The 26,913-nt window shown below is 37.0% G+C and overlaps 1 protein-coding gene across 2 annotated transcripts in view; it reads left to right on the top strand.

The window, feature by feature from the left end:
* The window catches only part of GPR141 (G protein-coupled receptor 141), a 188,099-nt gene extending 163,311 nt beyond the window's left edge, over positions 1-24,788 (top strand). For both annotated transcript variants that reach the window (XM_082472094.1, XM_082472093.1), the window contains one exon: positions 16,954-24,788. In XM_082472094.1, the coding sequence (XP_082328220.1) occupies positions 19,031-19,942 (912 nt within the window). In that variant the 5' untranslated portion in view covers positions 16,954-19,030 and the 3' untranslated portion in view covers positions 19,943-24,788. The remainder of the gene's footprint in view (positions 1-16,953) is intronic.
* Positions 24,789-26,913: the final 2,125 nt, after the last annotated feature.

A 26,913-nucleotide genomic window follows, 5' to 3' on the forward strand; every position in this document is an offset into this window, starting at 1 on the left:
TTAGGGGGGTGCAATATAGAGGCATGAACAGTCTGTTTTACTATTTGTAAATGAGGAGTTTCATCAGATGTTCTTAACTTCCTTCTGCAATCTGCGAAGCCAGTGGTATGGAACACAGCCAATTTGTACTTGAAAATGTTCACACAAATCTGGGGGGTTCTGACATTACAGACTCAGAGGTTCTGCCACAATTCAGACTTTCTTCTGCTGGTGTTAATGTAAACACCAAACTAATATCCACCTGTATTAGTTTCCTGGGGGTAACATAGCAAATCATCACAATCTTAGTGGCTTAAAACAATAAAAATTTATTCTAACACAGGTCAGAAGCTAGAAGTCTAAAATCAAAGGCTCACAGGGCCGCACTCTCCTTGAAGGGTCTATGGGAAAATCATTCCTTGCCTCTTCCAGCTTCTTAGAGGCTCCAGGCATTCCTTAGCCTGTGGCTGCATAAAGTCCAATCTCTGCCTCTGTCTTCACATGACCTTCTCTTCTTCTCTCTGTGTATCTCTCTTCTGTGTGTCTTTTTAAAAAAATTTATTTATTTATTTATTTATTTTTGGCTGCTTTGGGTCTTCATTGCTGTGCGCGGGCTTTCTCTAGTTGCAGCGAGCGGGGGCTACTCTTTGTTGCGGTGCCCGGGCTTCTCTTTGTTGAGGAGCATGGGCTCTAGGCTCGCGGGCTTCAGAAGTGGTGGTACACAGGCTCAGTAGTTGTGGTGCGCGGACTTAGTTGCTCCACGGCATGTGGGATCTTCCCCGACCAGGGCTCAAACCCGTGTCCCCTGCATTGGCAGGCAGATTCTTAATCACTGCGCCACCAGGGAAGTCCCTGTGTGTCTCTTTAAAGGACACTTGTCATTGGATTTAGGGCCCACATGGATAATCCAGGATGATCTCATCTTGAGATCCCTAATTTAATTACATCCACGAGGATTCTTTTTCCAAATAAGGTCACATTCATAGGTTTCTGGGATTAATAATTGAACATATCTTTCCGGGTGCTGGCCACCATTCAACCCCACTACACCATCTTACTCAGAAAACATGGGAAAGGCAAGGCATTTCTACTTTCATTGTACATAGCTGTAGCTTAAATAAATGAATATAGAATATTAGCCACAATACTAGCATGTCATCTGAGATGAAAAAACATCATCCAGGGGAAAAATATTGAGGACAAGTCAATGACACAGGTTTTCAATCTCTAGTGAATGCTTTCCACTGTTGGCCATTCTTGGAACTTGAAAGTCCAAGTCCTTTTTGAGTATTCTATCTTAAGAATAATTCTGCGGCCAGAATCCAGAGAAGCTACTGATACTGGTATTTGGTAGCTTTAAGAAGCTGAGGGTGAATCAGAGCCAAGAAAGAAATGCCTTTGGCTGTTTGGTAATCAGACCATCACAAGGCAGTTCTGTTGTTTGAGCCTAAAGCGGAAGTCTGGGTGAGCTAAGAGATGGAGTTAAGATAGGACTGCAAAAGCCCTGTCTTTGTTAAATTATGGAATCTCAGGATTGGTCATCTTATCTTACCATCAGATTCCGTGATGAGTTTTCTGCACAACAATCTGCCAAGAAGTTTTCCAATCCATGTTTGAATATCTGGCACCTCTTCTTTCATCTGGCATTAATGGTTAGTTGCTTCTTCTACCCATTTTAACTTATAACATGGATCTCACCCTGTGTTTAATAATGGACAAAATGGTCCTCTTTTCCTGTACAGAGGACCAAAATGCTCCTAGCAACATAGTTCCTCTCTTTGAAAATATTGAAACGTACCCTTTGCCACACGTATCTGAGAGTCATGAGTCATTTTTGTAAGAAGGGACTAAATTATCTAATCTTAGAATTCACCTTGACTGTGGTTAGAATATGCAGTTCAGAGGCAGCTGGGAAGCAAATCAAAAACAAAGGAGTGGGGAGAGCTGAGAATTAGATGGGAAACTGAGGAAATAAGTGGCACCTCCTCCTACGCTGGGATTTCTGAAAGAACTTACTTTAGCCCCTGTGGGATGGGATAGGGGATAAACTTTGAAGGAAAGAGGTGAGGGAATAAGAGCATAAGGCAAAGCTTGAATTCTTCCAGAGATTCCATTAGAAATAATGCAACGATGAAGGGAAGCAGGAGCAGCCCTTGGAAATAGGGGCCAAAATGAATAACAGAGGAAGGAGTCCCTAAAGAACTTTAGAGCCAGGCTGGAATCAATATTTGAGGGGCTGGCTGGTCCTGGGAGGGACACATCTAAATTAATGCGAGGGCATGGAGTGAAAGAGGGCATGGAGTGAAAGACAGAAGCAGCAGAATGTGAAGATGTTTTTTTGAGTTCAGAGAAACTCAAGACCAAGAGGGGGCTGGAAAGCAAAACCAGGAATTAGGCAAAAAGCAGTCAGAGGAGAGGTGTGGTATGACTCCAGCCTGACATTCTTAGGAGAAGACTGTGTCCCAGCTGCTCATCAGGGATCCCTGGGCACCGGGCAGCAGGCACTGACATAGAGCAGCCCCTCGTGTCCATCGATGGCTAGACATGGCTCTCCCTGGGCTAGATTCATCTGGGGTTGAGCAGCTGGTCAGGCCCACTTTAACCATCTCTGAGTGTGATTTCCAATCTCAAAAAGGGGGAATTATGGACTTACAGTTCAAGAAGTGAAAAGGAATTAAGAAAGGGGCTCAGGACTCTTATCTTCAGGACAAATCAAATTTTGGTAATTAAACTTTAATGTGGTTTTGTTTTTCTATTATCTTGCAACCTGATGAACCACTTCTCAAACATTTATTGACTTTAGAGATATCAAGTGGGCCTATTTAATTACTTCTCCAAGTCTCCTGCTAGTATTCAAATTAACTGCCTTTAAATACCCTGGTAACTGGTCATAGATGTGTAAACAAGTGCAGTGGAGAAACAAGGACCAACTATCTAGGAGAATCCCCACCTCAGAGGAAAGCAGGGCTGCAGCAGGATGGAAAGTCCACTTTTTTTCCACAGGAGGAAGACTTCTGTACTGCTGCAACTCTGTGAACTGGCACTCAGCATTTGGGCTTCAGTGCTGCCACTAGTTAGCTGAGTGAACCTGGGAAAGTTGCTGAGCTTTCCAGAGCCTCAATTTTTTCATTAAGGATAAAAATACCCAGCTCCTAGACTTCTTGTGAGGATTATAAGTAACATATGTGACATTTCCAAAATGAGGAAGAACTGAGAACATGGCAGCTCTGTTATTGACAAATTGTGCTAGAATCGACATGTCCACTGTTGATGAGAAAGCACAGACCCAGAGGCACCTGGGACTGAAGATGAGAGAAGGGGGAGCCTCAGCAGATTTGCCTGGCTAATTTCTCAGTAGCTTTGACTTGTGGAAAGCCTTACTGCTCAAGATATTTCACATTTGCCTTGGAGGTATGGTGCCTTCCAACCATAGATGTTGGTGAGTTCTCAAATGAAAAGCCATCTTTCCCTTAATAAAGAGACTCAACATTCTCTAAAGTCATTTCCCGTTCCCAGTCCTCCCTAGATGTTCTGTTGGCAGTGGCATCTTGACTTGTTGGCAGATTAAACTGAGCTCCAAGACAGAGGTCAATGATTTTTCCAGAGCTCTATTTAGATGTGAAGCAAAGACAGGATTTGAACAGGAGAATACCTGTAGAACTTCTGGAATACTTTTCTTTCGTTGTTGGCTTAGTTTGCTGAGGGCTGAGGGTATGGTTTCAAGGGGCAATGAGTTACTTGAGGACAGCATTTTACCCATAGTTCCTTGTTTTGCTCATTTCAGAATTCCTCCCACAAGAACAACGAATAAAGATTGCTGGCTGATTGGAGTCATTTGGATAAAGTATTTTTAAAAACCTGCTTGACAGTAACAGCTTAAATTAGAAAGCAGGAAGAAACTTTTTACTTTAATGAATATTTTGTATCCAAATTGTAAAACAATTTGGCACTGTAAATCTAGATCCATAAATATTTTCATGTCATACGACCACTCTTTTCTTGGATGCCAGCTTCTGGAAATAATCCAAAATATGTAAAATGCTTAATTCACAAAAATGTTTATCATAGAGTTATTTATAACAACAGTAAGTTAGAAATGTCCCATTGCTGAATATTTGGTTAAATAGCATTTGAAGATGACCACCTGATGGGATGTTACGTAGTCATTTAAAAGTACAGAAGCTTCAAGGCTAAGTCCTTCAATATATCACTAGTGAAAAATATGGGTTGAAAATTGAGGTACAATGTAATTATATCTATCTCACTAACATAGATGAATAGAAGGATACTAGCAGAAAATATACTAAAATATTCAAGAGAGTGGAAAAATTCTGTTCATCTAATTTTTCTTTAGTTTCTTCAGTTTTGTTGCCTTTCTGTAATAAAATAAAACACAGAAACACCGAGAAAAGAAAAGGAAACAAAACCATTGTAGTTATTATGAAGGAAAAAAAATGGAGATGAACAAGTAGACAGTTAAGCACCAAAAATGGTCAGAGTGGTGCTGAAAAGAAGAAAGCCTACTTGTGATACTCTTGATGAAACACACTCAGCGTGAATCATGTGAAATGAAAATGTGAAAAGCAGCCTCTTTAGTGATATCCTATCCTTACTTTGTTATATTTCAATTCTTCATTGGGCTATATGCAAGCTTAGAGGCGAGGAAGTTACTAGCATGGCTGACTACCGAGTTTTGTCTCTCGGAAGCCCTCCTTCCTTACTGGTTACCCGACAGGTTGTTTCTGTCTTTGGGACTGGGGTGGATTAAGGAGGCCAGGTCCTGTGATGAAGGTGGCAAGAAGACCATTACAGCCTTGAGCATAGGGGATTTCCAGGAACACACTCCCACAGGTTTAACATTTTCTGAGAACACACAATCCTTGGGCAACTAGGTATTTCTTTGGAGCAAGATTTCCAGTAAGGAGGTGAGGGACATATGCGAGCGTCAGAATTCACAGCACATTTTAATACTAACAGACCTAGATATCTGAAAAAAGCTCCCCCTGGGAATGGAAAGAACTAACAGATTGTTCCTTATTTTGGAGAAAGTAGGTGGTGAAATAGTGTGCTGGGGTGGCTTGCAGGGCAGTGTGGCTCTTACTCTGTACAAACACAAAGGCTCTGAGTTTCACCTTCATGGGGATCTGACCTCAGCTTTCACTTCCTTATGGGTCACCAGAAATTATCCAGTCAGGAACAAGGTTTAACTCCTCAAGTGATTGCAAAAATAATAGCTCAAACCCAGAATGCTGTTGTTTGCTAAAACTGAATTTTTTCATTCGCGAGGCTGCAGATCTATAACTTTACTTAAAATTGCTCAAGCAAGGATCATACACCATGATCAAGTGGGATTTATCCCAGGGATGCAAGGATTTTTCAATATATGCAAATCAATCAATGTGATACACCATATTAACAAATTGAAGAATAAAAACCATATGATCATCTCAATAGATGTAGAAAAAGCTTTTGACAAAATTCAACACCCATTTATGATAAAAACTCTCCAGAAAGTGGGCATAGAGGGAACCTACCTCAACATAATAAAGGCCATATACGACAAACCCACAGCAAACATCATTCTCAATGGTGAAAAACTGAAAGCATTTCCTCTAAGAACAGGAACAAGACAAGGATGTCCACTCTCACCACTATTATTCAACTTAGTTTTGGAAGTTCTAGCCACAGCAATCAGAGAAGAAAAGAAATAAAAGGAATACAAATTGGAAAAGAAGAAGTAAAACTGTCACTGTTTGCAGATGACATGATACTATACATAGAGAATCCTAAAGATGCTACCAGAAAACTACTAGAGCTAATCAATGAATTTGGTAAAGTAGCAGGATACAAAATTAATGCACAGAAATCTCTGGCATTCCTATACACTAATGATGAAAAATCTGAAAGAGAAATTAAGGAAACTCTCCCATTTACCATTGCAACCAAAAGAATAAAATACCTAGGAATAAACCTACCTAGGGAGACAAAAGACCTGTGTGCAGAAAACTATAAGACACTGAAGAAAGAAATTAAAGATGATACCAACAGATGGAGAGATATACCATGTTCTTGGATTGGAAGAATCAATATTGTGAAAATGACTCTACTACCCAAAGCAATCTACAGATTCAATGCAATCCCTATCAAATTACCAATGGCATATTTTACAGAACTACAACAAAAAATCTTAAAATTTGTATGGAGACACAAAAGACCCCGAATAGCCAAAGCAGTCTTGAGGGAAAAAAACGGAGCTGGAGGAATCAGACTCCCTGACTTCAGACTATACTATAAAGCTACAGTAATCAAGACAATATGGTACTGGCACAAAAAACAGAAACATAGATCAATGGAACAAGAAAGAAAGCCCAGAGATAAACCCACACACCTATGGTCAACTAATCTATGACAAAGGAAGCAAGGATATACAATGGAGAAAAGACAGTCTCTTCAATAAGTGGTGCTGGGAAAACTGGACAGCTACATGTAAAAGAATGAAATTAGAACACTCCCAAACACCATACACAAAAATAAACTCCAAATGGATTAGAGACCTAAATGTAAGACTGGACACTATAAAACTCTTAGAGGAAAACATAGGAAGAACACTCTGTGACATAAATCACAGCAAGATCTTTTTTGATCAATCTCCTATAGTAATGGAAATAAAAACAAAAATAAACAAATGGGACCTAATGAAACTTCAAAGCTTTTGCACAGCAAAGGAAACTACAAACAAGATGAAAAGACAACCCTCAAATGGGAGAAAATATTTGCAAATGAATCATCAGACAAAGGATTAATCTCCAAAATATATAAACAGCTCATGCAGCTCGATATTAAAAAAACAAACAACTCAATCCAAAAATGGGCAGAAGACCTAAATAGACATTTCTCCAAAGAAGACATACAGATGGTCATGAAGCACATGAAAAGCTGCTCAACATCCCTAATTATTAGAGAAATGTAAATCAAAACTACCATGAGGTATCACCTCACACCAGTTAGAATGGGCATCATCAGAAAATCTACAAACAACAAATGCTGGAGAGGGTGTGGAGAAAAGGGAACCCTCTTGCACTGTTGGTGGGAATGTAAATTGATACAGCCACTATGGAGAACAGTATGGAGGTTCCTTAAAAAACTAAAAATAGAATTACCATATGACCCAGCAATCCCACTACTGGGCATATACCAGAGAAAACCATAATTCAAAAAGACATCAGAAGCTAACACACCATTGTAAGGCAATTATACTTCAATAAAGATGTTTAAAAAAAAAAAAAAGACACATGCACCCCAATGTTCATTGCAGCACTATTTACAATAGCCAGGTCATGGAAGCAACCTAAATGCCCATCGACAGACGAATGGATAAAGAAGAGGTGGTACATATATACAATGGAATATTACTCAGCCATAAAAAGGAACGAAATTGGGTCATTTGTTGAGACGTAAATGGATCTAGAGACTGTCATACAGAGTGAAGGAAGTCAGAAAGAGAAAAACAAATATCGTATATTAACGCATTTCTGTGGAACCTAGAGAAATGGTACAGATGAACTGGTTTGCAGGGCAGAAATTGAGACACAGATGTAGAGAACAAACGTATGGACACCAAGCGGGGAAAGCGGCAGGGGTTGGGGGTGGTGTGATGAATTGGGAGATTGGGATTGACATGTATAAACTGATGTGTATATAATTGATGACTCCTAAGAACCTGTATAAAAAAATAAATTAAATTAAATTTAAAAATTAAAAAAAAAAAAATAAATAAATAAAATAAAAAATTCCCTGGCTCCTTGTATTCATAATGGATCATCTCCCTGGAAGCAGAAACTATAGCCCTTACTTTCAGGTCTTACAGAGGTCAGCTGCACTCTTTGCAAAAAGTTCATATTATATTAGACAATCAAGCGGGTAAATAAATATATTTGTATTATTTCCAGGTAGAAAGGCTTTGATGCCAGGAAGATATTAGTCAGCTCAAGGCCTGCAAGTGATGACAGCATGGCTGGCTGGAAACCTTAGAGCCTGTCTTCCTCCTCTTCCTTCTTCTTCTCCCCCTCTCCCTCCTTCTCCTTATTCGTTTCTTTTTTCCTCTCCCTTCTCTATCTTTCCATCCCCCTTTTTCTTGATTTCTCTCTTTTTCTTTCACAAACTCATTCAGTCACTACAGATATACTAGCCACTTACCATGCAGTAAATATTGGGCTAGTGCTAACATTATTTTTTTTCTACAAAAATTGGGTGTGAGGTGGAGTCTTTAAATAATAATAACTAGTGTGTCTCAAACATTCGATCCAGGTGTCTTCTAAGTTTCAGGCTTTTTCCTCTTCAAAATGTCTTTGTCCCAAAGCACGGGGCAAATTTCCAAACCTGAGCCTGAATATTAAAAAATCCAAACACACAGCATCTAAACTTGACATCCAGGGGAAGAAAGAGAACTTCTCGTTTAATAAGAGAATATATATTATCTGCAAGTGTTTATTGAACCTCACTTGGCAAGTTCTGTATATAACACATGTCAAAGCCCTCAGCTGAGCTTGCCCTTGAGTGCTATGACTGTGGGTGGTGGCTCAATTGTTTCAGGTCCCCAGGTCCTGCCTGTGGTGTTTGTCTCCCAGGCCTGTCTGTCACACAGCTTACTGCTTCTCTCAGACATCCTCTCGGTTTTCCCAGTGTAGGACTGTTCTCATTAGCAAGCTATTATTCTGCAGTGATGCACTGGAAGCATTTCTGAATGGCATTTACTATTTTTGTGTGGTTCAAAGTTTTTGAAATGAAGGCATTTCTTTCCAAGATTTTAAGCTTTGAAATTCCAATTTTGTGCAAAAACTTGAGATATCCCCTATTCTTTGTGGGTGTCCAACTCTAACACATAAAGTAATAGGTTAGGAAACATTTAACCATCTAGGTTCAAACAAATCTGTTTACTTTGGTTGAATTGATGTTGCTATTGTCACTGAAGTAAACCACTGTATAAAGAAATTTGACAGTAAGAAAAACATGACATTGCTCATAACTCAAATGAGAATTGTCTTCAGATTTCAAAGTTTCAACTTCAATTTGGAGAATATAATTGTCTAAGGTAATATTGATAAAATAATGCTATTCATCCATGTGCCCATCTCTTCTCAAGTATCAGGATGTTGTGAACATGCTGCAATGCCCCGTCCCTACACAGGTGGGAAAGTGACTGATAGTGTGGTATTGGACATACACAGTCACGGCTACAAGCAAGTCATGTATGTAGGAGAATTAAGTGTTTCTCTGAGAAAGAATGAAGGAGAGGAGAAATAAAATTTTTATGCCAACTAATTAAAAACTTCTATTAGTCACTGGAGTCATATCCCACATGCAGAGGAATACTTCTTGGACACACATTTTTTTTTTTTTTTCATTTTTTTCACTGGGAAGAAATTGGGCCCAAATCCCTGATCTCCCTTACTACCTATGACTCTCAAAAGCCTTTACTGCTTCATTGTCTTCTTCCTCTAGGCTGCATTCTAGTTCTGTTTGGCTTTCAAAAGCGGATGAGCCATCTTGGTGGAGGAGGACAGTTGTGTGGAATGGAGCAGTCTTCAAGAGAACAAAAAAGAGAAAGTGCCATGTAGAAGGAGGCAAAGAGGAAGAGAGTTTTTGAAAAAGGAACACCCTCTAGGAAGAAAGAGCCTTTTTAACCTCTCTTTTCTCATTGTGTTACCTAGGCCACAGTGGAGATGGTTTCCTTGGGAGTGATGTGAGAGTGTGCCCCCTGCAGGCAGGCTGAGAGACTGCATGGCACAGCTTAGCCAAAAGATAAGACAGAATGCAGCAGCTGGGATTTAAGGCAGACCATCTGGGAGTCTGCACAGTAACCCTGATGAACATGTATGTAAAAATCCTTGACAAAATATTAATAAACCAAATTCAATGGCACATTAAAAAAAATCATACATCATGACCAAGTGAAATTTATCCCTGTGTGCAAGAATGGTTCGATATACATAAACCAATCAATGTGATACACCTCATTAACAGAATGAATGATAGAAGTCACACGATCATGTAAATAGATGCAGAAAAAGCATGTGATAAAATTCAACACTGTTTCATGATAAAAGCTCTCAAAAAATTATGTATAGAGGGAACTTACCTCAACACAATAAATGCTGTATATGAAAAATCCATAGGTAACATCAGAATCAATGGTGAAAAACTGAAATCTCTTCCTCTAAGATCTGGAACAAGGCAAGGATGCCCATTCTTGCTGTTTCTATTCATCACGGTACTGAAATTAAAAAGAAATTAAAAGAGCAATTAAAAAGAAATAAAAAGAGCAAGAAAAAGAAATAAAAAGCATCCAAACTGGAAAGAAAAAAGCAAAATTATGTCTATTTGCAGATAATGTTATCTAATATGTAGAAAACCTTAAAGACTCTACAAAAAAAACCTGTTAGAATGAATTCTATGAATGAATGAATTTCAATGAATTCATCAAAGTTGCACTATACAAAATTAACATACAAAAATCAGTTGCATTTCTATAAGCTAACAATAAACTATCTGAAACAGAAATTAAGGAAACAAACCCATTAACAATAGGAGAATAAAATAGAATAAAACACTCAGGAATAAACTTAACTAAGGAGGTAAAAGACTTGTACACTGAAAACTATAAAACACTGATGAAAGAAATTAAAACACAGAAATAAGTGGAAATACTCTCTACTCATGGATTGAAAGAATTAATATTGTTATAATTACTACTCATAGTAATCCATACTAGCATAAGTGATCTGCAGATTTAACATAATCCCTGTCAAAATCTCAATGACATTTTTTACAGAAAGAGAAAAAAATCTTAAAACTCACGTGGAACAACAAAAGACTCTGAATACCCAAGCAATTTTGAGCAAGAAGAACAAAGCTGGAGCCATCACACTTTCTGATTTCAAAACATTACAAAGCTACCATACAAAGCTGTAATACAAAATACATTACAAAGTAATGCAAATTGTATGGCATTGGCATATAAACAGACACATAGACCAATGGAACAGAATAGAGACCTAGAAATAAACCCATGCATATATGTCAACTGATCTTTGACAAGGATACACAATGAGGAAAGGGTAGTCTCTTTAATAAATGGTCTTGGGAAAACTGGAGGCAAAAGAATGAAATTGGAGTCTCATCTTACACTACACACAAAAGTTAACTCAAAATGGATTAAAGACTTAATTGTAAACCTGAAACCACAAAACTCCTAGAAGAAAACATAGGGGAAAAACCTCTTGACATTGGCCTTGGAAATGAATTCTTGGATGTGACATCAAAAGCATAGGCAACAAAAGCAAAAACAGACAAGTGGGATTATATTACACTAAAAAGCTTCTGCAGAGCAAAGGAGACCATCAGAAATATAGATCAATGAAACAGGATAGAAATCCCAGAGATAAACCCACACACCTATGGTCAACTAATCTATGACAAAGGAGGCAAGGATATACAATGGAGAAAAGACAGTCTCTTCAATAAGTGGTGCTGGGAAAACTGGACAGCTACATGTAAAAGAATGAAATTAGAACACTCCCTAACACCATACACAAAAATAAACTCCAAATGAATTAGAGACCTAAATGTAAGACCGGACACTATAATACTCTTAGAGGAAAACATAGGAAAAACACTCTTTGACATAAATCACAGCAAGATCTTTTTTGATCCACTTCCTAGAGTAATGGAAATAAAAACAAAAATAAACAAATGGGACCTAATGAAACTTAAAAGCTTTTGCAAAGCAGAGGAAACTACAAACAAGACGAAAAGACAATCCTCAGAATGGGAGAAAATATTTGTAAACGAATCAACGGACAAAGGATTAATCTCCAAAATATATAAACAGCTCATGCTGCTCAATATTAAAAAAACAAACAACCCAATCTAAAAATGGGCAGAAGATGTAAATAGACTTTTCTCCAAAGAAGACATACAGATGGCCAAGAAGAACATGAAAAGCTACTCAACATCACTAATTATTAGAGAAATGTAAATCAAAACTACCATGAGGTATCACCTCACACCAGTTAGAATGGGCATCATCAGAAAATCTACAAACAACAAATGCTGGAGAGGGTGTGAGAAAAGGGAACCCTCTTGCACTGTTGGTGGGAATGTAAATTGATACAGCCACTATTTACAATAGCCAGGTCATGGAAGCAACCTAAATGTCCAGTGACAGACGAATGGATAAAGAAGATGTGGTACATATATACAATGGAATATTACTCAGCCATAAAAAGGAATGAAATTGGGTCGTTTGCAGAGATGTGGATGGATCTAGAGACTGTCATACAGAGTGAAGTAAGTCAGAAAGAGAAAAACAAATATCGTGTATTAACGCATATATGTGGAACCTAGAAAAATGGTACAGATGAACCAGTTTGCAGGGCAGAAATTGAGACACAGATGTAGAGAACAAGCGTATGGACACCAAGGGGGGAAAATGGCGGCGGGGTGGTGGTGGGATTAACTGGGAGATTGGGATTGACATATATACACTAATATGTATAAAATGGATAACTAATAAGAACCTGCTGAATGAAAAAATAAATAAAATTCAAAAAATATAATTAAAAAATTAGAAAAAAAAGAACATGGAGGGATATATTATGTTCAGTATTTAGAAGACATATTGAAAAGCTATTACTATCTATCTGAAGTTATCGGTATCTACAATTTTAATGAAAATCCATTAAAAACACTAGACTTTTTTTAAGCAGATTCCAGAACTTATATGGAAATGCAGAAGGTCAAGTATAGCTCAGGTGATCTTAAGGAAAAGAAAGCTAAAAAAATTGCACTACCTGATATGAAAACTTACTATATCGCAATAGTGATTTAGACAGTGTGGTCTTCACACATGTATAGATCAATAAACCAGCGAAACATACTGGAGACCTAAAAATGGGCTAAATTGACTCATATGTGGTCACCTGATTTATGACACAGTTTAGTGGGGGTGAGGATGGTATTTCCAATTCCGAGTCAATTGGTTATCTATATGGGAAAAAATAATCATGGTCTCCTACCTTACTTTATATTTAAAAAAATCAATTCTCTATGAATTGTATATCTAAAAATTAAAAAAAAATAAAGTTAAAAAGAAGAAAACACAGTATACTATCTTTAATACTTTTGAGTAGGCAGATTCCTTAAAAGAACATGAAAGTGCTGACTCTGAAGGAAAATTTGACAAATTGGTAATACCAAAAATTAGATGCTCTGTTCATCAAAAGATACCAATTAAGGAATGAAAGGAAAGTAGAAGAAGATATTTACAATACATATCTCCAACAAAGGAGTAATATCTAGGCTACATAAAGAACTACTACTAAAAAAAAAAAAAAAAAAAAAAAAAAAAAAAAAAAGAACTACTACTGATCAGTAAGAAAAAGGCAGACAACCAAATAGAAATATGGTGAAAGACTTTCAAAAGGCACTTCACAAAACAGGATATGCAAGTGTCCAAAAGATATATATGAATGTGCTCATCTTTATTATTCATTAGGTAAATGCAGATTAAAACCACAATGCAATACAACTATATCAACTGCAATGGCAAAAATGAAAAGGACAGAAAATTCTGAATGTTCTCGAGGTTGTGGAACAACTGAAACTCTCATCTACTGTTAGTGGAAATTTATATCAGAAACTGCGGTTTTCACTGAAACTGAACATATACATACCCTACAATCCATCAATTTCAATTTAGGTAAATTCCCAACAGAAATGCTTATTTTCACAAAAGATATTTATAAGAATGTTCAGGGCTTCCCTGGTGGCGCAGTGGTTAAGAATCCGCCTGCCAATACAGGGGACACGGGTTCGATCCCTGGGCCAGGAAGATCTCACATGCCGAGGAGCAACTAAGCCCGTGTGCCACAACTACTGAGCCTGCGCTCTAGAGCCTGAGAGCTACAACTACTGAGCCCGCATGCTGCAACTACTGAAGCCCACGTACCTAGAGCCCATGCTCCGCAACAAGAGAAGCCACCACAGTGAGAAGCCCGCGCACCGCAATGAAGAGTAGCCCCTGCTCGCCGCAACTAGAGAAAGCCCGAGCACAGCAGCGAAGACCCAACACAGCCAAAGATAAATAAATAAATTAATTAATTAAAAAAAAAAAAGAATGTTCAGAGTAGCATTATTTTTTTTCATTTTTATTTTATATTGGAGTATAGTTGATTTACAATGTTGTGTTAGCTTTGGGTGCACAGCAAAGTGATTTAGTTATACATATACATATATTTACTCCTTTTTCAGATTCTTTTCCCATATAGGTTATTACAGAGTATTGAGTAGAAATCCCTGTGCTACAGAGTAGGTCTTTGTTGATTATCTATTTTTTATATAGTAGTGTGTATATGTTTATCCCAAACTCCTAATTTATCCTTTCCCCTTTGGTAACCATAAGTTTGTTAGTTCTAAGTCTGTGAGTCTGTTTCTGTTTTGTAAATAAGTTCGTTTTTTAGATTTCGCATATAAGTGAAATCATATGACATTTGTCTTTCTCTGTCTGACTTACTTCACTTAGTATGATAATCTCTAGGTCCATCCATGTTGCTGCAAATGGCATTAATTCACTCTTTTTTATGGCTGATAATATTCCATTGTATATATGTACCACATCTTCTTTATCCATTCATCTGTTGATGAACATTTAGGTTACTTCCATGTCTTGGCTATTGCAAATAGTGCTGCAGTGAACATTGGGGTGCATGTGTCTTTTTGAAGTATGGTTTTCTCTGGATCTATGCCCAGGAGTGGGATTGCTGGGTCGTATGGTAGTTCTATTTTTAGTTTTTTAAGGAACCTCCATATTGTTCTCCATAGTGGCTGTACCAATTTACATTCCCACCAACAGTGTAGGAGGGTTCCCTTTTCTCCACACCCTCTCCAGTATTTACTGATTGTAGACTTTTTCATGATGGCCATTCTGACTGGTGTGAGGTGATAGCTCACTGTAGCTTTGATTTGCATTTCTCTAATAATTAGCAATGCTGAGCATCTTTTCATGTGCTTTTTGGCCAACTGTATGTCTTCTTTGGAGAAATGTTTATTTAGATCTTCTACCCATTTTTTGATCGGGTTGTTTGTCTCTTTGATATTGAGCTGCATGAGCTGTTTGTATACTTTGGAGATTAATCCCTTGTGGGTCACATTGTTTACAAATATTTTCTCCCATTCTGTAGGTTGTCTTTTTGTTTTGCTTATGGTTTATAGCATTATTTATAATAGTCCTGTAAGTGGAAATAACACTATTGTCCATCAACAATAGATTGGATAAATTGTGAAATATTCATACAATGATACAATATACTAAATAAGATAAAACCATACACATGGATGAATCTTAAAGCATATTGTTGAGTGAATTAAACTAGATACACACAAAAAAAACGACACTGAGTTTATATAAAATTCAAAGTAGACAAACCTACTATGTGGTTTTAGTTGTCAGGATAGTGATTACCTTCAGTGAGGGTATGTTTATTATGTTAAAATTCATTGAACTGTATACTTATATTGGGGCACTGTACTATAAGTATGTTCGTTTTCAATAATAATATTTACACTAATTTAAATAACTTCATTAGATTCTATGAATACAAAGGAAAACTCGATTCTTCCTTGCTCAGTCTTGTTTGGAATGCAGAACTGAATTATGGTCTGTGTGATAAGTGCCATAATAGAGGTAAGCGTGGTTGGTGTATTCCATGGGACAAAAGAGGAATGACATCCAACCTGAATTGAGAATGCATATTAGGAAAGGCTTCCTGGGAGAAATGATGCCTCAGTTGATTCTTAAAAGATCATAGGAATTAACCGGGTATATCAGGGTTGTTAATTGCAGACAATAGAACCCACTTTAGCTGGTTTAAGCAGAAGGTGTTTATTAGAAGGTAACAGTTTACAGAATATCATGGAATGTCTGGGAATCAGGCTTGGCTGCTACAAAGACATGCTCCATGTAGAGAAAAATATTCAATACTACCATGGGATTCATAGCAGAAACATCACTGACTAACTATTGCTTCCTGAAATCCATGATGTATAGTTCTGGATACCTGTGCCATTGCTGTCCCAGAGCAACCAGACATTTCCACTACTGTCTTGCCAAATGATCTAAACTCTCTACACATTGATATCCTTCACTTTGCCTCCAAGTTTTGCAGTAGTGCAACAAACTAGCAGAAACTAGGTCACATACAAGCACTATAACTGCAAAAAATCTGTACAGAAATTTTCTGGCAGACCAGAAAAGGTTAGAATGGATGTTGAATGAGCTAACTTATGGGGTCTGCTGTAAACTAAGTAAAGGGAATAAGAAAATAAGAAATCCAAAAAGAAGGAAGAACAGGGACTTCCCTGGCGGTCCAGTGATTCCAGTGCAGGAGGCGCAGGTTTGATCCCTGGTCGGGGAAACTAGGATCCCACATGCCACATGGCACGGCCAAAAAAAAAAAAGAAGGAAAAGCAGCTTTTAAGATATACTGGCATACAGCTATGTGAGTAGAACCAAATTTCTTCATGGCCTCCCCCCTTCTTATGTTAAGATTTAGAAGCTTGGGCTTAGGAGATGCACAACGTGCTTCTCCATGACTTACAATAAGGAGTGTGTGTGCATGCATGAGTGCGTGCGTGTGTGTGTGTGAGACTTTGGAGAACTTGGCAAATGATATCCAGACTGGGGCTCAGTTTCTTCATTTGAAAATCAGTATAGTGATACATATACAATACACAGGACTGCTTTGAGGGTCAAATGAGACTATGTTCAGGCAAGCATCTCATGTAGTACCTGGTACATAGAAGAGACTTAACATGAGCTTCTTATATCTGAAAGAGAGAGACCATGGCAGTTGGTGATAAGGAAGGAGGACTTGAGACAGATGATATGCAACTGATCATATTTTCTTCTTCTTTTAGAAGCTGGTCCTTCTAGGTAAATAGCTGAAAAAATGATGAGCAGAACTTATGGTGGCACGTTCATGCTTGGTTCAGATACGAACACAGTATAATTTCACATTTACCTGATGGAACTACTTTTCTACAGAGAAAAATAAAAGGCAAGTACAGAGATTACACATCACACAGAACCAGTATAACATGAGGCAAGCTTTAAGGTCGGCTGCATGGAAATTCTATTCCATACCCAGGAAAGTAAAGGCTCTCTGGGGCCAGGTTATTATTATTTTTTAATTAGTCTTACTGAGGTATAAGTTCTATGCAAGAAAATTCACCAATTTTAAGTGTACAATTCAATGAACTTTGACAAATAACTACAATTGTAACCAGCACAATATAAAACATCCCATCATCCCATAAATTCCCCCATGCCCCTTTGAAGTTAATCCCTTCCCCTGCAACCTGGGCCCTGAGCTACACTGATCTGTCACATTAGTTGTGATTTTTTAGAAAAAGAAATCATTCGGCATGTAGTCTTTTGTGGCTGGCATCTTTTATTTAGTATAGTGTTCTCAACTTTATTATTACCCTTCTAAAGAGCCTTTTTAGACCTATTTCCCTAATTATCTCCCTCCCTCTTATGAAATTTTAATACCACAGATATACTGTTTGTCTGTTTATGTACTATATGTATATCTGTATTTTATACAGTAAAAGTAAGATTTTTCACACCTCCAGAACAAACGTTTGCCCCCTTGGGGGCAATATTACCCTATTGAGAATACATGATTTAGTATAATGCTTTTTCGATTCATCAGTATTTTATCAGTAGTTGGTTCATTTTTATTGCTAGGTAAGTTTGATTGTATGAAGAGATATTAAAAAAAGAATAAGAATAATTGCAAACGTGTTACAAAGTGCATAATTATGAAGTGCATAATTCAACTACTGCTCTTCCTTAAATTTGAGCCTCAGTTTCCCTGGTATCAGTAAACAGACCTCTTATCACCCCGTTGTTCAAGTAAGAAATCCGAGAGTGACTGAGACACCTCCTTCCCTTCATTTCCCAATATACAACTCATGTCAAATCCTGTCAATTTCATCTCTAGATTATTTCTTGAATCTGGTCTCAAGGGATCAGATTTTGCCACAACTCAGAACATTCTAAGCATGCAAGAATTTTGATTTTTACCTTAGAAGAAATGGGAGGCCATTGAAGGAATTTAAATAAGAAAGTGAGGTGACCTGATTAGAGTAAGTAAAGATTAATAAGTATTTAGATTAATACGTCTTTATTATTTACTATATTTATTAATTAGTAAATAATAAATTAGAATGTGGATAATAATTAGAAGGGACCAAGACTGTATAGGAAAAGGATCTTTCAGGAGTCCAGGAGGAAAACTGATAGTGGTTCTTTTATGAATTTAAGGGTGGGGAAACAGGAGAATTAGGAGACATGCGATATTCTCAGTGCGGCCCATGATAAGAACTTAGCCAAGGTCTCACTTTTAGATGATAATATAACTGTGATGAGAAATTCAGATATACCCTCCTATTGCCTGCTGCTGCCTTGATTTAGCCAGTTTTTTAGCCAAACTCATCAGTATCCTAAAGGAATTAAGCATAAATATTCTCGGATCATTTGCTGATGAGCTGGAAGGAATTAGAGAATTATAATGATACATAAAAGAAAAAAATATTCCGTGAATTTAATGCATCCACTCAGCTTTCTGTCCATCTTAAGATTTTTTTTTCCCCCAGTGTTTGCTACAGTAGTAGTATCCATGTATCAGCTTCAAATGGTCTGCAATCAGTTTTATGCAAATAGTTTTGACTGTGTAGATATACAGACCTCTTGATGAAGTCTTTAACCATTAAAGGTCAAGAATCAATGACTTAACTGTGTTTTCAGTGTAGAGCACACAGAAATGCATATGACAATAATCTTCATTCTTAAGGCACATAAAGCTTACGTCATGTAAACAGATAAGTGACAAAGTCACATTGCCAGTGCAATGTGAACAAAATATGAACAAAATTCTGGAAGTTTGTTAGTTACACTGGTGCTTTATCTCTTCCAGGTGACTCCTGAAGTATGGCTGACCACAATAGTTCCTCCTGCAATAACCCTATAAGGTCACCCCATTTAACCAGGCTCTACTTCATAGTGCTCTTTGGAGGACTGGTGGGCATCATCTCCATTTTGTTCCTACTGGTGAAAATGAACACCCGGTCTGTGACCACCACAGCAGTCATTAACCTGGTGGTGGTCCACAGTGTTTTTCTCCTGACAGTGCCTTTTCGCTTGACCTACCTCATCAAGCACACTTGGACATTTGGGTTGCCCTTCTGCAAATTTGTGAGCGCCATGCTGCACATCCACATGTACCTCACATTCCTGTTCTACGTTGTGATCCTAGTCATCAGGTACCTCATCTTCTTCAAGCACAAGGACAAAGTGGAATTCTACAGAAAACTGCATGCTGTGGCTGCCAGTACTGCCCTGTGGCTACTGGTGATTATCATTGTGGTGCCCCTGGTTGTTTCTCAGTATGGAATTCATGAGGGTTATGACAAATACCACTGTTTTAAATTCCACAAAGAACTTGCTCACGCATATGTGCAAGTCATCAACTATTTGATAGTCATTATTGTCATAGTTATTGCAGTGATTCTCTTGGTCCTCCAGAGCATCATCATTGTGTTGATGGCGCGGAAGCTACGCCACTCCTTACTATCCCATCAGGAGTTCTGGGCCCAGTTGAAAAACCTGCTTTTTATAGGGGTCATTCTTATTTGCTTCCTTCCCTACCAGTTCTTTAGGATCTATTACTTGTACACTGTGGCACATTCAAGTGACTGTAATGACAATGTTGCATTTTATAATGAAATCTTCTTGAGTGTAACAGCGATTAGCTGCTTTGATTTGCTGCTCTTTGTTCTTGGGGGAAGCCATTGGTTTAAGCAAAAGATAATTGACCTATGGAATTGCCTTTTGTGCCGTTAACCACAAAGTATAGTATTCAGAATTACTTCCTTAATATTGAGAGTGAAAATAGGAATGGTTATTTCATTACTTGATTAAAACCATGCCTTAATACAGCCAAATAAAAGGACTATAAAATGTCAGAGTATTCATTTCAGCCCTTATTTAATTCTTACCATCTCTGAAAGATACATATACAAAGACTAGTAATGTTCAATTTACCTGGAGTTGCAATACTGCATTATTTTCCAATATAAAATATCTACTTGGCCCATCCAGGTACCATGGTCTAATGGTTTCTGAGCTTTACTAGCTTATTTTAGTTTCCTCAGTTTGAAACATGGTCTTTTCTTAGGCTTTGGACTGGACTCAGCCCTCTAGTTCTTTTCATTCCACTTAACCTTAGGTAAATTAATCCTGGTCATGGTCGCTTCAAAGACACAAACTCTATTTGGCTAACCAGATGAGATGACTATTCAACTCACACCCTCACAAAAAACAGATAAGGGGGGAGAGTAGTAAAAAACTTTTTTAGATTACCATAACTTTGGTGGGAAGTCACTTATCTAGACATCAAGAGAAACAGATCACTTTGTGGCCTTCTGCTATAATAATTTTCTAGATTTGTCCTTTGAAAGGTCAGGTTTAAGGACATGGGATCAACTCCCTCAATATCTCCAAAAATCATTTAAAAGCTTACTGAGTATATCTAAATAATGGTGAAACTGTAACTTAGACAATATTCCTGACCAATATGCTGCTAGGCATTAAAATGAGTTCCCAAGGGAAGTGATTTAATTTTCCCCCTTTCTGTTTTTTGAAGGATTTCTAGATATCCTGGGCCACAGTTTAGATTTCCCTTGCAGACAAAGTTATACTGACACCTTAAGAGTTCCCTCCCACCCTTAAAGTTATGTGTCTTCAATTAATTAAAAACAATATTCTAAAAAAAAAAAGAACTTTTGAGAAATATATAGGAAAACCATTAATTTAGGCTATGAGATTGGGCTGCTAAATTGAAACATAGGCTTATGGATTTTTTTCCCTTGTGCCCATATTTCTACTATTTCCCTCAAAGTTTCGCAATCTTAAAACTTTCCAAAGAACTGATCCAGTTTCATATTTGAGCCTTCAGAACCTGAAGCAATTCATGGTAGGAAGAAAAGAACGGAATGAATTAAGGTAACTTTTTTCTTTCCCCAGCAAGATAAATGTTCAGGATTTAAAGATTTTTCTTTATTTGTTATACTCTATGCATCCACAAATTCATCAGATGAATAAGAAATACCCCTGGAGGTTTTATGATCATTAAAATTGCTGAGTCATAGAAATTAATTTTGAGGAAGAAAAAGCAACAACATACATACATGACTTATCCAAATTTTTTCCTGCTTTAAATTTTCACTTATTCATCTTTCTTTTTAAGTTATTTGTAAGAAAATTTCTAAGACCCAAAAAAGTTGTGAGAAAATTTGTTACACCCATAAAATGTGTAAGAAAATAATTATAGTAAAATATTTTAAAAATTTAAAAATTATTTATGAGAATTACATCATTTCTCTTCTTATATATCCATATCTTACTGTCATAATATCTGTTAGCTTGTAGATTGTATTACTCTTCCAGACTTTAAATTGTGTTGCCATCTGGCAATTATGCTTTTCTCTGTATTATCAGATATTATAATAAAGGGCCTATTTTTGTGGACCTATAAGAAATACTATCCCAAATATAGAAATGCAATATATAAAATATCTTATTCATTAATATTTACAGAATGAACAAAAAAATTCAATTTGCCAGTTTTTTTCTCTATTTGCTTTACAAGTGAATCTCACGAAGGAGTGGGGGTGACACTGGCCTCTCAGGCCACTTTGGATATCACTATTATAAGAGAGTACCACTGGCATTTGATGGCTGGGGTCAGAGGCTAGACACCCTGCCTTGCACACAATTAGAAATTATCAGGTCTTGCTCTGTTTTTGAATGTTCTTCCAGACATTTGTGAATTGAAACATATTCTCATAATAATCACAGCAGTTAGTTAGGTTTTATTCAGTTTTCATAAACACATAGTATTTTCTTGGTATGGTTTTAATTTTCTGAAATTTCCAGAAATGTAGCTACCATAGATATTGAGGAAAGATTTTACTCTGTTTTCCTCAGAACTTTAACAAGAATTGTTCATTCCTTTGGAAAATCACATTGTCAAAGGCAATATCATCTGTGACATTAACAAACAACACAACACACCTGTAAACAATATTTGTAGTTGTCGTATTCAGGTTGATATTAGATATAGGTGCCAACATCAGACTGCCTCATTTTGTCTCCTTTTGTGATCATGTCTGAGCATTTACACAGAAATACATATATTTTATTATAAATAACTTTCTCTTTCACTACTCATTTATATTACAGTTAGAACATTACATATATGGAAGGGTTGTATTATCTATGAATTTTATTTTAGAATGGTAAAAATGTTGCCAAATATTTGCAATAAAAAATAAGGCATTGGGTCTGCAAGGATTGAGAACCACTGAGCTACCACAAACAGGGTCAGTTTAAAAGGGAGAATTGCCAGCTATGACATTATGGACTGGAAAAATATTCCTATATTTTGGGAATACTTAACCTCAGTGTGATTCAATTCTAAATTATTTCTTTCATTACTGTAGTGATTAAAAGAATAAATGCAACTTTTAGGAAAATACAAAAAGAATATGTATGTATTTTTCCTTTTTGATAAGACAAAGGTATTTCCCTGAGCCTCACAACTCCCAGGTTGGCTCGTGGTCAGTATCTACCAGATTTTGAACCCACAGATAATGGCAATATTTTTTAATGAAATGATTCAAGAAGTGTTGAAAATCCCCAAATCTTCCCCAAATCCTTCTTAATGGGACTGCCATTAAAACTGCATTCCTAGGTTAATATGGCACTTCTTCTGAAGGAGAGCAGCAGTCCAATCCACTCCAGCCATTAGCTCTTGAGCATGAAGAAAATGAGGTAAACCTTTGTGAAACTGCCATTTCTTAGATTTGGTAGATTTTGCCCACTTAACCTCTAATAAGATAAGGCATAGACCAAGGACTCTTATACCTATTGGGGCTAATAAGAACAAGGAAACTCTCCTTGTAATAGGGGCTGACTAAAACATTTTGAAAATAGTTGGTAAACAAAAACCCTATGGTAAAGGGGCATGGTAATGGTGGATTTACTTGAATAATGCTGAGAAATCTCAGGAGGCCAAAGGGCATCTATAGATATCAGAAACCAGGCATCAGGCAGGGAACCTGATTTTGGTCTTGGGCATGGCTGAGCCCTATTTCTGTGATAGAATGAGAATGTTAGGCATTTACCAAGACAAAACTCAGAAAAATGAGCAAGTTCTATTTCCTGAAGGGATACACACATGGACTGGAACTTCCAGAGACAGGAGCTGGGCCCCAATGTCAAAATGTACCTGATGTAGGCTTCAATATGAGACATATTGTAAAAGCTATAGTAATCAAAACAGCATAATGTCAGCATAAAAACAGACACATAGATCAATGGAAGAGAATAAAGAGCCCCCAAATAAACAAATGCATATAAATTAGTTTATGACTAGGTGCCAAGAATATACAATGGGGAAAGAATAGTCTCCTCAATAAATGGTGTTGGGAAAACTGGACAATCACATGCAACAGAATGAGATGGGACCCCTATCTTGTACCATATGTAAAAACCAACACAAAATGAATTAAAAACAGATTCAAGATCTGAAACTGTAAAACTCCTAGAGGAAAATATAGGGAGCAAGATCCTCGACAGTTGTCTTGGCAAAGCTGTTTGGATTTGACACTAAAGGCAAAGGCAACAAAAGCAAAAATAAACAAGTGAGACTTCATCAAAACTTAAAAGCTTCTGAACCGAGAAGGAAACCAGCAACAAAATGAAAACTTACAGAATGGAGAAAATATTTGCAAATCATATATCTAATAAGGGGTTAATATCCAAAATATACAAAGTACTCACACAGGTCAATAGCAAAACCCACAACGATTCAATTAAAAAATGAGCAGAGGAACTGAATAGACATTTTTCCAAAGGAGACATACAAATGGCTATCAGATCCATGAAAAAATTCTCAGCATCATTAATTATCAGGGAAATGCAACCAAAACCACAGTGAAATATTAACTCACACTGTTAGAATGGCTATCATCAAAAAAATAACAAATGTTGTTAAGGATGTGGAGAAAAGAGAACCTTGTGCACTGTCGATGGGAATGTAAAGTGGTACATCCACTATGGAAAACAGTAGGAAGTTTCCTTCAAAATTAAAAATAAAACTATCATATTATGCAGCAATCCAATTTCTGGATTTCAATAGCTAAAGAAATTGAAAACAAGATATCAAAGAGATATCTATACTCCCATGTTTATTGCAGCATTGTTCAACAATAGCCAAGATATGAAACAACCTAAGTGTCCACCAACATATGAATGGATAAAGATGTATCATATGATATAAATATATATATCATATATATATAATTTAATATATATATATAAAATTCCATATATGGTATGTGGAATCTAAAAAAAAAATCAAAGTTATAGTTGTAGAGAGTAGGATAGTTACCAGGGGCTGGGATGGTGGGGGAATTGGAGAGATGTTGGTAAAAGGGTACACATTTATAGTTATGTGAGTATGAATAAGTTTAAAGACCCAATATACAGGCATGATGACTATACTTAATACTGTACTGGGGACTTCCCTGGTAGTTCAGTGGGTAAGAATCCGCCTGTCAATGCAGGGTACATGGGTTCAAGCCCTGGTCCAGGAAGATTCTACATACCGTGGAGCAACTAAGCCCGTGCGCCACAACTACTGAGCCTGCGCTCTAGAGCCCACGAGCCACAACTACTGAGCCCATGTGCCACAACTACTGAAGCCTGCGCGCCTAGAGCCTGTGCTCCGCAATGAGAAGCCACCACAATAAGAAGCCCGCGCACCGCAACGAAGAGTAGCCCCCAGTCACCGCAACTAGAGAAAGCCTGCGCACAGCAATGAAGACCCAACGCAGCCAAAAATAAATTAAACTTAAAAAAAAATACTGTATTAAACAGAGGAAATATGCTGAGTATAAATTTCAGGTGCACTTGTCAAAAACAAAACATGGTAACTATGTAAAGAAAGAATATATTAACTAACTTGACCGTAGTAATCATTTCACTATGTATATGTATTGGGTTGGCCATAAGGTTCATTTGTTTTTTTCCATAAGATGGCTCTAGTAGCACTTAGTTGTCTTTAACTTCATTTGAAACATTTTTGCTAGATTATATGTGACAGCTCTCATATCCGTGTGCATTTAAAAAAGACTTATTAAAATTGGTGAATTTTTGTGTAGGCATTTTAATATTGAAGATGGAAGAAAAAAAGCAACATTTTCGGAATATTATGCTTTATTATTTCAAGAAAGGTAAAAACACAACTGAAATGTAAAAAAATATTTGTGCAGTGTATGGAGAAGGTGCTGTGACTGATCAAATGTGTCAAAAGTGGTTTGCGAAATTCCCGTGCTGGAGATTTCTCACTGGACAATGCTCCATGGTCGGGTAGACCAGTTAAAGTTGATAGCGATTAAATCAAAACAATAATTGAGAACAATCAACATTATACCACCCAGGAGATAGCTGACATACTCAAAATATCCAAATCAAGCATTGGAAATCATTTGCACCAGCTTGGTTATATGAATTGATTTGATGTTTGGGTTCCACATAAGTTAAGCGGACAAAACCTTCTTGACCATATTTCCACATGCAATTCTCTACTGAAATGTAATGAAAACGTTCCATTTTTAAACAAATTGTGACAGGTGATGAAAAGTGGATACTCTACAACAATGTGGAACAGAAGAGATCGTGGGGCAAGCGAAATGAACCACCACCAACCCCACCAAAGGCCCGTCTTCATCCAAAGGTGATGTTGTGTATATGGTGGGATTGGAAGGGAGTCCTCTATTATGAGCTCCTTCTGAAAAACCAAACGATTAATTCCAACAAGTACTGCTCCCAATTAGACCAACTGAAAGCAGCACTCGATGAAAAGCATCCAGAATTAGTCAACAGAAAATGCATAACCTTCCATCAGGATAACTCAAGACTGCATATTTCTTTGACGACTAGGCAGGATCTGTTACAGCTTGGCTGGGAAGTTCTGATTCATCCACCATATTCACCAGACATTGCACCTTTGGATTTCCACTTATTTCGGTCTTTACAAAATTCTCTTAATGGAAAAAAATTTCAATTCCCTGGAAGACTGTAAAAGGCACCTGGAACAGTTCTTTGCTCAAAAAGATAAAAAATTTTGGGAAGATGGAATTATGAAGTTGACTGAAAAATGGCAGAAGGTAGTGAAACAAAAGGGTGAATACGTTGTTCAATAAAGTTCTCGGTGAAAATGAAAAATGTGTCTTTTATTTTTACTTAAAAAACGAAGGCACTTTTTGGCCAACCCAATATATCAAATTGCATGTTATATACCTTAAATATCTTTAACTTTTATTTAAAAAATATTTTAACCATAGTATTAGCTTCTAACTTCTGTCATATTGAAAATACTATCAATACAAAAGTTTTCAAAAGAAAAGGCAAATGTGTTCTTTATTTTAACACTAGATGGCAGCCCAAAGTAACAATTGTATCTGTTTTCAAAGCTTGTTACTTGAGTTTTAAGCTTAATTTATTTAAAAAAGGGGGTGGGATAGAGAAAAAAAGAAAATGAAATAATGATAACAATCATATTGTTTTCGAAACTCTGCACTAGATTCTTAGGGTTTTTTTTTTTTCCTTAAAAGGGATATTTCATAGTAACTCTTCCTGTGTGAAGTCAATTGAGAAGATATTGTTAAAATATAACTCTTTAGTTATAAGGGCAAAAATAATTCTGAAAGCAAATATTTTGGCTTAGGTCATATTTAGAGATTTTC

Source organism: Balaenoptera physalus (genome assembly GCF_965194825.1).
Source record: "Balaenoptera physalus genome assembly, chromosome: 8".
Classification (NCBI taxonomy): Eukaryota; Metazoa; Chordata; class Mammalia; order Artiodactyla; family Balaenopteridae; genus Balaenoptera; species Balaenoptera physalus.